We start from the raw sequence: 13419 nt of genomic DNA, 5'->3' as shown, positions 1-13419 counted from the left end.
GTTGTTCTTTATCTTGGACACTATGAGGGTTGAAGGCCATTTTCAGTTTCTCACTTGTACAAGTACATGTTAGAAGAAACAAGGTGAAACATTTCCTGTGAGTTAAGTACAATAAATTGATTTCATTTGTGATATTTATGAGAAACCTTGATACCAAAAGCACAGGTAGTACAAAGGATATTTCTGGTGCATGACTGCTGAAATACAAGGCCTCCAAGTCAGCATATCTCTTATAAAAACACCAACCTTCCTAAATAGATAAAAGTAACGTCTTGTCGGAATTGATTATACATGATCACTGTTTATTTAGCCCTGAACAATTCACAATGCAAACAGAAATGACAGCGGATGTTCTAAAATCAGATAAGCAGATATTCATTTAAAAAAAACCTATGATGTCGTTATGAAAAAATAACAATACTGACAGAAATATAGCAGGTTTCGAAATATGATAAGCCGATGACAAGAACTAAATACTTCGTGTATTTATAGGTTAAATCAGGTAATATCTATTCATAATATTCATACATTTTTTTTATCTTTTAACAAAAAGCAAAATGTGTTAAATGCAAAACTTAAAGGTTTTGGTGAATATTGAAGGATCCAAGTGCACACTATTAGAATATAATATGGTCTGCCTGTTAAAAAATCTATAAATAATTAGTACAATGTGTGTACTATTATACCCACCATTCCCAGGTGCATGTTGTTAACATTAGTTAAGAGTGGTCTCAAATCAACCAATCGGCCAGCACCATCGATTTCCGCATCAGACAGTGAGTAGACCTAGGCCTGCGGCAAAGTATCATTATTGTCTCGCCTCCCGGAGTGCAGGTATCGTCGGGGAGAATGTATTTCATGTGGATATTAACATACTGTTTTCTCCAATGGAATTGTAAGTATAGTTTAATTGAAAAGTTTTAGAAATGTATCATAAAACTTTAAAGGTCCACTACCTTTCCGAAACGGATTTCAACTTTTAAAATGTGAAAGTAAAACGTGGCTGATAATTTTGTAGATTGGCGAAAGTTATTAGTTTGCCGTTGATACTACACTTATTATCATCTTTTGAACATATTTACTTAGTGCAAGTTGATTATCACTGCGCCAGACGGTAAATTTCCACTTTTAACATATCATATGTTGTATTGGTTAGTGCTGTAACCTCATCTTAGGTCATCAATATATATACTCTTATGTAATTCTTATTTTTAAAAAAGCATTTTTTTTTATTTCGGAACGGTAGTGGACCTTTATTACAGATTTTTATTTTTTGATGTGGGAACAATACGATAGATAAATGTGACCTACAAAACTATAAAATAATCAGACATTTAACCATTTTTTAATTCAATGATACTTGTATGCCAACGTGTGTTGATTTAAACATATTTTATTGTGTAATTTTATATACAATGGGATTCAGCACAAGTTTTCCAACTTAATTACTTAATTTGTTGATATGTGTGTATTTGTAATAACTCCCGATGCTGACGACCGACGTTGTACTAATCGCCAACATGTGTGTGCTAACTCACTCACCCTTGTTTCATAATGGACTGGTCTAGTCTTTGATTTAGAAGTGTCTAAATGTGACATCAGGGGTAAATGAATTCATACACAACTGTATTTGGAAGTAATTTGCTTCAACTTCCTACTTCATTAAAACCCAAAAGTTGTTCCACTGGAAACTAATTCTCCGGACTACTGTAATCAAACTTTCTTTCGCGGCTACTGAATTTCGCGATTTCAGTTTTAAGGCAATTTCGAGGAGATTACGTTTCGTGGATTTAAGATTGAATTGAGACACCTTTAAATTGGATTTCGCAAGAATTGTAGAAGATATTAATCGCGGAAATAAACTTCTATGAAGTTACCGAATTCGCAAAAATGAATCCCACGCGAAAGATAGTTGGTTTACAGTACATGTTTGATGTCAAATAAAGGTCATTCCAAAACGTCGTCTCTACAGAACGTCCTATTCATCGTTAACGTCATTAAACAAAGGTATTAATGTACCGTGGGGGAGAGATGTATACCTATATATACTGAAATCACTTTTTTAATTCATTATTCGCGAAAAACTTGAATTCTTGCTCAAGCTTTCTTGCGAAAATACGCGAAAATGTATGTATAGCGAAATTAAAGTGGTTTACAGTACATGTATGCATTTTTACTGGACAGAAAAAATATATAAATGCACCATTATCCTAATATATCCAAAAGAATATTCAATTCATCCTGACTGTCCAAATGGTCGCATCATAATATAATAAGTGATCCCCTTAAAGACCCACCACCTGCAGAATTTAAAGGTTTCTTAAAACATTAGTAACATCAGAAACTATATATATATCGATATCCTAAAATGAAGTTACAACACCAAACATACGCAAGATTTCCTGCGTAATATATATGAAAACGGTGGAGGTCATTTCGCTGTTTTGCCGTCTGGCGCAGTGATTGTCAACTAAAGCGCGGTAATTAGGAAGACGGCAGGAAACATAAGACGACCCGCGTTATGAAAATTAACATTTTATTTATTTTAATTAAATTGTTCAGAAGGTGGTATACGTGTAGTATTAGGTAAATTAATAACTTTTGCGACTCTACAAAATTATCGATCTCGATTTACATTTCCATTTAAAAAAAATTAAAAGCCGTTTCAGAAATGTAGTGGGCCTTTAAACATGAAGCAGATACAATTAGGGTAAAGGTTGTGATTCTGTTTCATGTTTTAAGGGGATCAATTGTTATATCATGATGCGAATTTAGGAGAACTTTAGGTTCTGTCTCCGATCCGAGACGTTCTTTGTCTATCATTAAAGAACGTCATCTCAGTTCCACAGTTTGGAGACAGAACCTTAAATGTTCCTATTATGGATGAATGCTAATGACAAGGAAACAAGTCCCGAATTCAGTGGTCTCCATTTGGACGTAAGCGACAAGAAGAATTGAACAGCCTTTTTCAGGAATCCATGTAGGTCAATTGAATCAATTCGTGTTAAAGAAGAAGAATCAAGACAATTTTTCCTACAACAACAACAACATCATCAACAACAACAAAAAGATATATCCGAAAAAAAAAAAAAAAAAAAAAAAAAAAAAAACACCCAGAAAGATAGCATTCACAGATATGGTTCATCTACACAGACTATTATGTGTAAAGGTGTGATGATGCCATTATACCGATAGGCGGGAGTCAAGGTTGTTAACTGAAGCGTAAACGTAATATTATTTGCAATATTCAATAATGAATGAATTTATATTTCTACGACCGAATTGACATCATCCTCAATGAATAATTCATTGTCATTTTGGTTTGTATTAACGCTTAACGTACATATACTTGTATTCGTGGAGACTTAACTTCGCGCATTCGGTATGTGCTATATTTCACAAAGGTTTAATTTCAAAAGTTCTGACCTCTAAAAAATTGTGTAAATTTGCGGACTGTTTATTTTTGAGATTTCTCTCCGATAAAATCATACACAAATATATGTCGGCTTACGGCTTACTGCATTTTCACTGAACAGCAGAAAAAAAATCCTGGCCATCCTCGTAGTCGTATCATAATAAACCAAGTCGATCCCCTTCAACAATGAAGCAGAAACAATCATCATCATAGACAAAGAACGTCCCGGCTCGGAGACAGAACCGAAAGGCTTCCAATTACGGGTCAATGTCAAGTTGGGAAAGGTGATGTAAGGCCAAGGGAAAAAATCCCGAATTTCAGTTGTCTCTCTTTGGGCGTAAGTAGCAGGAAGAATTGCAAAGCATCCTTTCAGGAATCAGATTTAGATCAATTGAATCAATTTCGTGTTTAGGAAAAAGAATCAAGACGTGTTTTTATTCATGATTCTTCCCTTCACCCGCTCCAAAATAACAAATAAAGTCTTAAAATAGGAAACACCCTCCTCAACCCCAAGAGAGATAACATTAACAGATATATTTAATGAAACGAATATATATTGATATGATCGAACTGGCATCTCAGTTAAATTGCTCATTATCTATTTTGGTTTGTATTCAGCTTTTTTCTCAAACGCCTACCGTAATGTTGCTTTTTCATTGATCACAGCGAAACAAAATAGGCCAAAGAAAAAAAAAACCCAAAAAACAACTGATTATTTAGTGGTACTAAAACTCATTTGAAATAATAGTTTGCTGTTTGGAAACACTTTTGCTGCGTCAAGCCAAATATGAAAAATTTGCTGAAAAATCAACATTTTTGAGCTTAAAATCCGAGTTTTTCATTTTCTGCGTTGAAATCACTATATATATTGGATTTTTTGGTCCTGATATGTATTTATTGTTCTGTTATGGTCATTTTGATACCTCATTTGTCTACTTCGGTGGAAAAATGTCAATGTAATGACTATTTTTTTATTTTTTTAGTGAAATTCAAGAAGGCGATCATCTTAATGACGTCATAACCGGAAGTATATCCCAACTTATGCAATGTTAACATTTTGATTTGTGATCAGTGGGTCATAAGAGTTCAGAGGTTTGAGGGGGGGGGGGGGGGTGTCATGTGGGAACCTCCTAGCCCATGCCCTAAAACGTGATGGGAAACTAACGTACCTGAGGTGGTGTAGCCTACAGTAGCGTGCCGTAACATACCTGAACGTGTCTGAGCGTACAGGCTGGCGTACCTCTATTCCTTATATAACTCATGATTTAACGTAGTGTGATCCTGAATTTTGAACATTTTCGAGTCTCCAAATAGTATCCATGTCACCCCTAGTATAAGTAGAGCAATGCCCACCACTTTGTTGAAGGTTGGCTCCCTCAAACGAACGAAAGCAAATTTTCGGTCTAATTGCAAACTCAATAATAAGGTACCGAAGCGTACACCAGCGTATTACAGAGTAGAGCAACCTAGATCAGCGTACAGTACCTCAGTACACATCTATCATGTAACCTAACTCCTAAAATAAGCGTATCAAAGTGTATCACAGCGCATCAGAATCTACATTATGGTATCTCTTCCTAGTAATACCCACATCATTACACCTGATTTTGCGCATGGCTTATATATAACTTATTATAACGTATTACAATGTATCTAGAGATCGCGAAAACAAAGCGCCCGCAAAGAATAAAAAAGATATAAACAATTTTCTGGTCAAAACATACAAAACAAAATTTCCATGAATTTGTTGTACATATATTTATGCTTGTATGTACCGTTTGTATAAATATACACTCGTATTAATCAATAATGCAAAAGGCTCCGTTTACGCTCTATTCAACAAGTAAATCATCTCCCGTCTATCGGTATAATAGCGTAACATCACATAATAAAGTGTATGTTCGCGATCTGACAGCGAAATTCACGAAATTAAATCACATGAGGAAATATGTTGGTTTGCTTTCATCAATGAAAAAAGAAGTTCAACTTTATGTGACTTGTTTATCTTTTTACAGATTCTGCCTTAGCGACAAATAGATCTGGTTGGAAAAGGATTCTTTCAGCATCAGACCGAGAATTTGACTCCCCCAATATGACAACGACATGCGCAGACGCACAGAAATGTGTTATAGCTTGTCACAGAACAGGATATTCACAATCGCTTACATTTCACACGGAAACTAACACGTGTATGTGTTTTGACGTTGATAAGTCAAACGTAACATTACACAGTTTTCAATCCAGACAGGGAACACTATTCTATAGTAAAAATACAGAGTCCCAAAACTCCATGGTCTCCGTGACGTATGATTCCGATACAAAGACACGTAAGTTAAATTGCCTATACTATAATGCCTTTGTGATACTGTATACGAGGAGATTTTCGCAAGTGCTTAATTTCGCGATTTGCTTTATAAAACTTTTGCGGTGTCGTTATAGATATATTTCCACATTTACAGTAATTTTTCCTTAAGTAACTATATACTGTATATCAGAGAGTTTAATTTCGCGAGGAGAAAATTTCGTTGTCTGGTCTTTGATACCAATTCGCGAGAATTATTCGCGCAGTTTGTCAATTAACCGTTATAATCTATACAGTTTATCTTAGTTTTTATTTTCTTTCTTTTCACTTTCTTATTATTTTATTCGCGAGTATTTAATTTCTCAAAAAATAATTTGACCACGAAAGCAGCGAAGTTTATTCCACATCAAGCATACATTAATTATGTTATCAATTGTATTTCATGCCGGAGCGTTCAAATCTATGTTTTATCATGATTGTATCAAAACATTCGGCTAGATATATCACTTTGAAATAAAAATAATGGCTGGCCTCAATGTAACGCATATCACCTGTGCGAAAGAGCCTCCTTTTGATTTATTCCCATATTCGTGTTATGTTCATAGACTGTAGCTAATGAAAATCGTATTTAAGTATCATCAGATATTTATGATATTTATCAGCGCTTTACTCGACTGTCAAAGCTAAACTTACACAGAAAAAAACTACAAATGTCAATAAAAGTAACACCGCCCATCGATATAAACTATAGTGAAACGAAGAGATACGAAATCTAGTCAAGATACGCAACAAAAGTCAAAGAATTTGACTCAGAAATTCGTCGTTCTGGTTCCCTTTGTCGTCGTTCTCCTCCTCTCCCTTTCCTCATCGCCTTACTCCTCGTCCTGATACTCGTCGTTATCGTTGTGGTCATTCTCCTCCTCTCTCTAGCCTTGTCGTTCTTCTCCTCTCCCTATCCTCATCGTCCTTTCGCTCGTCTTGATACCCATCGTTTTCCTTGTGGTTATTATCCTGCATTCCATATCGTCGCCCTTTTCATCGTCCTGATCCTCGTCATCCTTGTTCTCTTTGTCTTCGTTCTCCTACTCTTCCGATTCTCGTCGTCCTTCTGATTGTCCTGATCCTCGTCATCCTTGTTCTCTTTGTCTTCGTTCTCCTACTCTTCCGATTCTCGTCGTCCTTCTGATTGTCCTGATCCTCGTCGTCCTTGTTCTTTTTTGTCGTCGTTCTCCTTCTCTCCCCATTCTCGTCGTCCTTCTCATCGTCCTGATACTCGTCATTTTCGTTCTTATTGTCGTCCTTCTCCTCGTTAACTGTAGGTTCCTTGTTAGTTTTATTACATGTTAAATCAAATCGTGAAATTAAGTAGCCACGAAAGCAAGTTAGTTTACAGTATTTGTTTCGGTTGTAGCTTGTTTGGAACTGTACGACTCTGGGTATACAAAGGACGGGATATACGAGGTGACGACCCAGTCGACGGGTGTAACGTTTCAGGTGATGTGTAACATGACAGCAGGAGGATGGACAATCCTGCAACATCGAGTCAACGACACAGAGGTGTTCAGTCGCAACTACCAGGATTACGTGGACGGATTTGGTTCGCTTCATGGCGAATTCTGGCTCGGCTTGGAGTACATCTACATCATGACCCGACAGCCTCGCTCCGTCAGGTTCGATCTGCTTAAAGACACGGATGAATGGTTCTTACTTGAATACAGTTCTTTTACCATTGACGATTCAGCAGCATTTTATAAACTTCATGTTTCAGGACACGTCGCTTCGGCCGGAATGTGCACTTACACATTTACATATAATGATGGCATGGAGTTTCATGCCAAGGATAGGGATAGATCGAGCTGCGCCTCCAATCGAAAAGGAGGCTGGTGGTTCAAAGGTTGCACGTGGCTCAATATCAACGGAGGATATGGGTTACGAAATACCATGGCAACCATGGGGGAATATTGTAATGGATACAATTATTTTACAGAGACCGTTATGAGTATACGGTAAACAAGTGATTATTTGCGTGGAAAAAACCGGAGATTAGCAATAACGAAATGCAACGTAGTTTTTCATAAGGATATGAATAATAAGTAAGTCATGTTTTTTTTGTATAAATATCTGCTGCTCATATACTGTTTAACTTGAAATATTTGTGTGTACTTATTTCCATAGTTTAGATGTTTCAAAGTATTTCGTGTACAGAAATATTCATGGTTGGCTATTGATATATATAATGCTAATAATTTATAAAACTAATTTCGTTGTTTCTATATCCGTGGTTCTACAGCCTCACCACGAAAGCAACGAACAATTCTACACAACAATTTAGTGTTATATAATAGATTAATATATTTTCCATATTTCTAAAGGATATATATGATATCACTTATATTTATTGCATTTTTTGCATACTTGTAACACATTTCCGATGGCAAATATTGTACATATTTTAGCGGATTAATATTTTGTGGCTTTTTTTTCTTTCGACATTTTGCGCGTATTATGATTGCGCAAATTATATTTTGTTTGTTGGGAGTATTCTACCGTGACGTCATAAGTTACGTAGAAAATGAATAGTCTTGTTCAACCAGATTCTTGTTGGTTTGCTATGTCAGACAGAGAATGAGTAGTACATTTTTATCAAGTGTCTGATTGAATGAGATTAAAACTCGAGATTGTGAATTCTGCCCCCAAACTGATGACATCACAGTTGATACGTACCTGCAATGGTGATAACGGAATATATATAGTAATCATTACGAATACGCTGATTTATCATTGTGCTAACATGTTCAACTTACATAAAATTTGCTCTTAAATTGACTGCGCGTCCATGATTCGTTATCCAATTTCACTTGATTTAGATATAAATGCATAAATGAACGTGATTTAGATAAACTGCTTGAAAAAAGGACGCTCTATTTAAGAGATGAACCAACACCTGACCTTTCAACGATCTGAAGTTGTCTCCCTTTCCTGTCAGTTTGTCATAGTTTGTGTGTTAGCTCCAATATTGAAGCTCAAAAGACTTTTCCATAGTTAAAATATGTCGTCCGGCCAGAAAGTATAGTAGGCCGGGTACGTTTATTCGTTCTATTTGTGTGTATATGAACGTAAGTGACAGAGGGAATGTGTCTTAATTAGTTATTTTTATTTTCATTATTATTATTTTTGTGTGTAAATGGTAATGAAACATCAATACAATCATCATTCACAACGAGTTTAGATAACATAGAGAACATAACCGCTTAGTTTCGTGGCGATTGTATTATCGCAATGTCGCGGAAAATTGCTATGATTGAGAAACGGTTGGATAATATTTGAAACCGCTGGATTTTTTTGGTCGCATTTAAAAATAGGCTATATGGTTGTGTTCATGATGAACGCCGAAAAAATACGTAGTGATCTAGTATAAATAGCGAATGAACTTTAAAATGGAATTGTTGTTTTTTGAAAGGCGTACATTATCTAAATGGAATCGTTGTTATTTGAAAAGAGAGGGTTTTTTTAACATCCAACGCATCACATCCTGTCGAGAGAATGTATGTATTGATCGAGAGCGCATTTAAACTGTCGACTGATTTTAAAACGTTAATTCAAATAAAGATAAAATTCAACCAACTGCTTGTATAATAGGGAATACTCACGAGATGTAAGCTTAGTTTATAATTAAATCGGCACGGCGTAACAATGCGACGCCAGATCTTACAGATAGTGCTTATGTTACGATACAAATGCAGAGTATCAATGTTCGGATAACAGTGTAGGATATTAATCAATTACATTGTTATACCAAATCATCTGGTACCCAGGTAAACTGCGAATAGATTGCAGTGCCATGCACATTTCTGACGCTTTGAAAGTAGCGATTTATTTTTATTTTCAAACTCGTTATAGCTGTCAATACTTCAGCAATGAACTGTTGAGCGCTTACAAATCACTATAAAGAAGAATTACATTAGTGTTGTATCGTTTAATGGAGATTGTATGTTTGTTTACGTTTATCAGACTGTTTCTAGGCAACATTGTGTATAGCAACCCGATACACATCACCGATACCACAGGGTATTCTGTCACTGTCGTTATATCCTCCCTGCACTATGTCATAGGCAACAGAACAAAACTGGCCAATCACACGCTTACATAGGCTTCCTTTGAAGATGTACAAAGCGGCGCTCATCTTTAATTCGCCATACAGGATCTTTTGACTTACATCAAAGAACTAAACTACCAGACGTGGATATAACGGCAGTGATAGTTACTCCTAGAATATCGTGGTGTAAGGGAGTGTTCGGGCACGCCACTGCTTAGCAAATATAATACCTAACATCATTGTACACTCTTACAATGGTTGTAATTAGTGTTTATATTGTTTAGATACATTATAAATATATACCCTTACATTGGTTTATTGTTTGTAGTTCATTGTTCTCTCGCAATGTTTTGCTTACATTATGCAGGATATTATATATTTGTTTAGTTTCGCGATGAGAAAATTTCGCGGATTTCTATTGTATACGTGTTTTTTTTTGCGGATTATCATTTGTATAATAGGACGTTATACATGTTATCTTTCTTGTCTATCTCTTCCTAGTATTATATAGTATTTAAGTTCGTGAATATAGCGAAATGAATTCATCCACATATAAAAGTAATTCTACAGTAAAGAAATACATTTTTACAATGTTTAACATTCCAGTTTATACCATAAGTTACATGTAGCATGTGTATTACAACATTTTATAAATGTGGTTTCGTACTTGTGACACACATTTAAATGATTGTGGAATGATTTTTCACGATTTAAAAAACCCAAAATCACATTTTTGGAATAATGCCACCCAATAATAACAGTAACAATGTATCCTCCTGCATATAACATAAAATTATTATCAGTACAACAATTTATAAGCTTATATTACATTAACTTATATTTCCATTCTACTTTCAGTTTCCCGTTTGATCTATGTTAAACCAGAGGGGCAATATCACGCTATGAACTCCAATCTGGTCAAGCGTATGAATATTTTAACGTTTCCGCCGCGTCACGGACAGTGTATACAATATATACTTACGCCTATACATAACGGTCAAATAATTTAAAAAGTGGTTTTAAAGTTGTGTGGTCTATGAAATCTAATAGTATTATCATGTTTACAAAGTAGCATGTATTAAAAAATATCATCGCATAATTTTCATTTGTTCGCTTGTTTCAAACCGTTTTGTGTTGAACTATATTCAGAAGCTGATGATATGGCTGTTCCATTTATTAAACTTGGTGACGTCAACACAAGCGCAAGCGGGAAAATTCAAAGGATATACATGTATAGTGTTCAATTTTAATAATCGTAATGGAAATATAAGTAATAAACTGTTACCAGATTGGACATACAGTTGATATGAAGCCCATCCGTCCGAAAGATAAATATTCATGGCGCCATTCTATTTATCTTCCTTCCGGATGGGCTTCATATCAACTGTATGTCCAATCTGGTAACAGTTTATTGCTTAAATAATGTCCATTTATTTTGTCAAATGGAATCCCTTTCTCTTGTTGATTTGAATTACAATTTTGCTATTACATGTCCGTTATGATGTGTATGAAACTTGTTGCCTCTTGTAAATCGAATTTCTTAAATAAAAATAAATAATGTTTATTTACGATGTATCTGATTTATCAACAGCTCCATGCGATCTGCTGCTCAGGCCGCCAATATGTGACGGCGACTGACAAAATGGGCCAAGATGCGGCGATTATGACGTCGGAATAAATGACGTTATAAAGTTACGCACATTTTTTGCCGACGTCACCACGTGTATTTGCAGAAACTCTCAATAAATTACGGTTCATTAAGCCCACATTTTCTGTATAAATTTAACTACCTGTACAGTATCAATACATAATATGAAGGGTAGACTGGTGAGTATCATGTGATCAGTATATACATGGAAGTACTTTCTAACAAAAATATAAATAAATGAATAAATATAGCTGCGAACAGAACATATTTACCTTTTATAGTGACGATTATATATAAGACTGTCGCTAGACTATATATATGTCATACCAAAACTGAATAAAACTGACCAATCACAGGCCAGCAGAGCAGAATACCTTTGACAATTTCGAAGAGCGATATCAAAACTTCAAATCCACAGTCAACCACAGGGTACCGATATTCGATTCTTATGATGTACATCAAAAGGCATTAAACTACCGGTCTCATTTGTTGACACTCACAGAGCCTTCAGCTTTGCTATGACGTAGTCCAGGGGCGGATGTAACCACAGTGATAGCATCCCTGGAGGATCGAGGATGCCGTCCGTAAGGTCTTGATATAAGCTATTTTTTTAAAACAAAAACAAAAAAAAAAAAAAAAAAAAAAAAGCCAAAATCATTTGTGATAACAAAAGAGTAAGGAAGGACTGGCAAATCTGTTTACGCCAAGGACAGGACTTTAAATTTGCAACCATGAACTGAGTAATGATTGATTGATATCAAAAATGTATGCAGGTTATAATATTATATCAGTTTATACGTAGGACCTGGTTTTCACATCAAAAAATATAATTTGAGAGTCCAATCAATAAACTTCCCCACGTTTCAGTTCAATATTGTATTACATTTCCTATGTGAATTTTTAAAATACATTTGAATACACTTTATCTGTGTAGATATGTTTATCTGTGTAATATGATACTCCCATTATCAACTGGCCTACTCATTTGGTGTTCAAACTAAATATTCAATAACATATATAAAGTTCTGGCATTTTCGCATGCCATTTAAGTTGGCGAATTTAGCATTCAAAGTGAAAATGAATCCCCGCGAATATGAACGCTAATAAATACAATCAACTCTCAATACGTCAGAAATCGCGGCGATTCGGTTAATAGCGAAACCGCGAAATTCAGTCTCCGCGAAAATAGGTAGATATACGGTATATGTACTACTACCGAGCCGATGACCTTTTATCGGGAATCCCATGAAAGTTTTAATATCACCAATGCCCATTTTAAGTACCGCAATGTATACTTTTTTCTTATCTCTACTCTTTATTTATTACCAATCAGATAATATCTTTAAATCTGTCAAGTATCAATCGCTATATGTGTACTGAGTACAACGAAGGAGAGCATGCACATGTATTTATCTTTTGACAAGAATAGTATGTGTTGGTGTGTAATTGCATGTAAGTCAATGATGGTGGGTGTGATTATGGGCCAGACACTAACATTCCGTGTGTTAATGATAATTAAGAAGAAAAATAAATTGAATTGGCTGTTTTATAAGGTGTATGAGTGTGCAGGCTGAGTGTGTGTATGTGTGTGACTTTTGTGTATGCTATTCTATATCTGAGTAATCTTTAATATATATGTAAAAAAAACTTTTGAAAAATAAAACCATTATAAAAAAGTATCATTCGCTAAGCCTGTAGCTAATACTACAATTCATGTCATACTGCACTCCGATACTACAACCGTTACTATCAGTGTTGTAATATATCCAGCCATGGAATGTCATAGTTTGAATGAAGGTTCTGTCTGCGACACCAAATGAGTAGGTAATTTGGTCCTTTTATGTACATCTGCAGAACTGAATAACGGTACATTGTGGTTGATTATGTGTGCTTTAAAATTGGACGCTGCTCTGTGTAATCTTCTAATGACACTTCAATCAGGTCATTTTTGTCAGTTT

General features: G+C 35.2%; 1 protein-coding gene across 1 annotated transcript; it reads left to right on the top strand.

Moving 5' to 3' along the window:
- The first annotated feature begins 825 nt into the window (after positions 1-825).
- LOC138331537 (microfibril-associated glycoprotein 4-like) lies at positions 826-11363 on the top strand. Its single transcript, XM_069279228.1, has 3 exons — positions 826-895; positions 5431-5742; positions 7129-11363. Exons 1-3 carry the CDS (start codon positions 850-852, stop codon positions 7725-7727), a joined length of 957 nt encoding a protein of 318 aa, XP_069135329.1. The 5' UTR covers positions 826-849; the 3' UTR covers positions 7728-11363.
- The last annotated feature ends 2056 nt before the right edge of the window (positions 11364-13419 follow it).

This window comes from Argopecten irradians, chromosome 9 (assembly GCF_041381155.1).
Source record: "Argopecten irradians isolate NY chromosome 9, Ai_NY, whole genome shotgun sequence".
NCBI lineage: Eukaryota > Metazoa > Mollusca > Bivalvia > Pectinida > Pectinidae > Argopecten > Argopecten irradians.
Note: the sequence above shows the minus strand (reverse complement) of the source record. Positions and strands in the feature narration are given on the sequence as shown.

Bases quoted from the DNA above. Each gene is read 5' to 3' on its own strand.
- LOC138331537 (XM_069279228.1), top strand. From the start codon at position 850: ATGTATTTCATGTGGATATTAACATACTGTTTTCTCCAATGGAATT. The intron at 896-5,430 runs GTAAGTATAGTT...ATCTTTTTACAG, and splicing joins CTGTTTTCTCCAATGGAATT to ATTCTGCCTTAGCGACAAAT. The intron at 5,743-7,128 runs GTAAGTTAAATT...TTTCGGTTGTAG, and splicing joins TGATTCCGATACAAAGACAC to CTTGTTTGGAACTGTACGAC.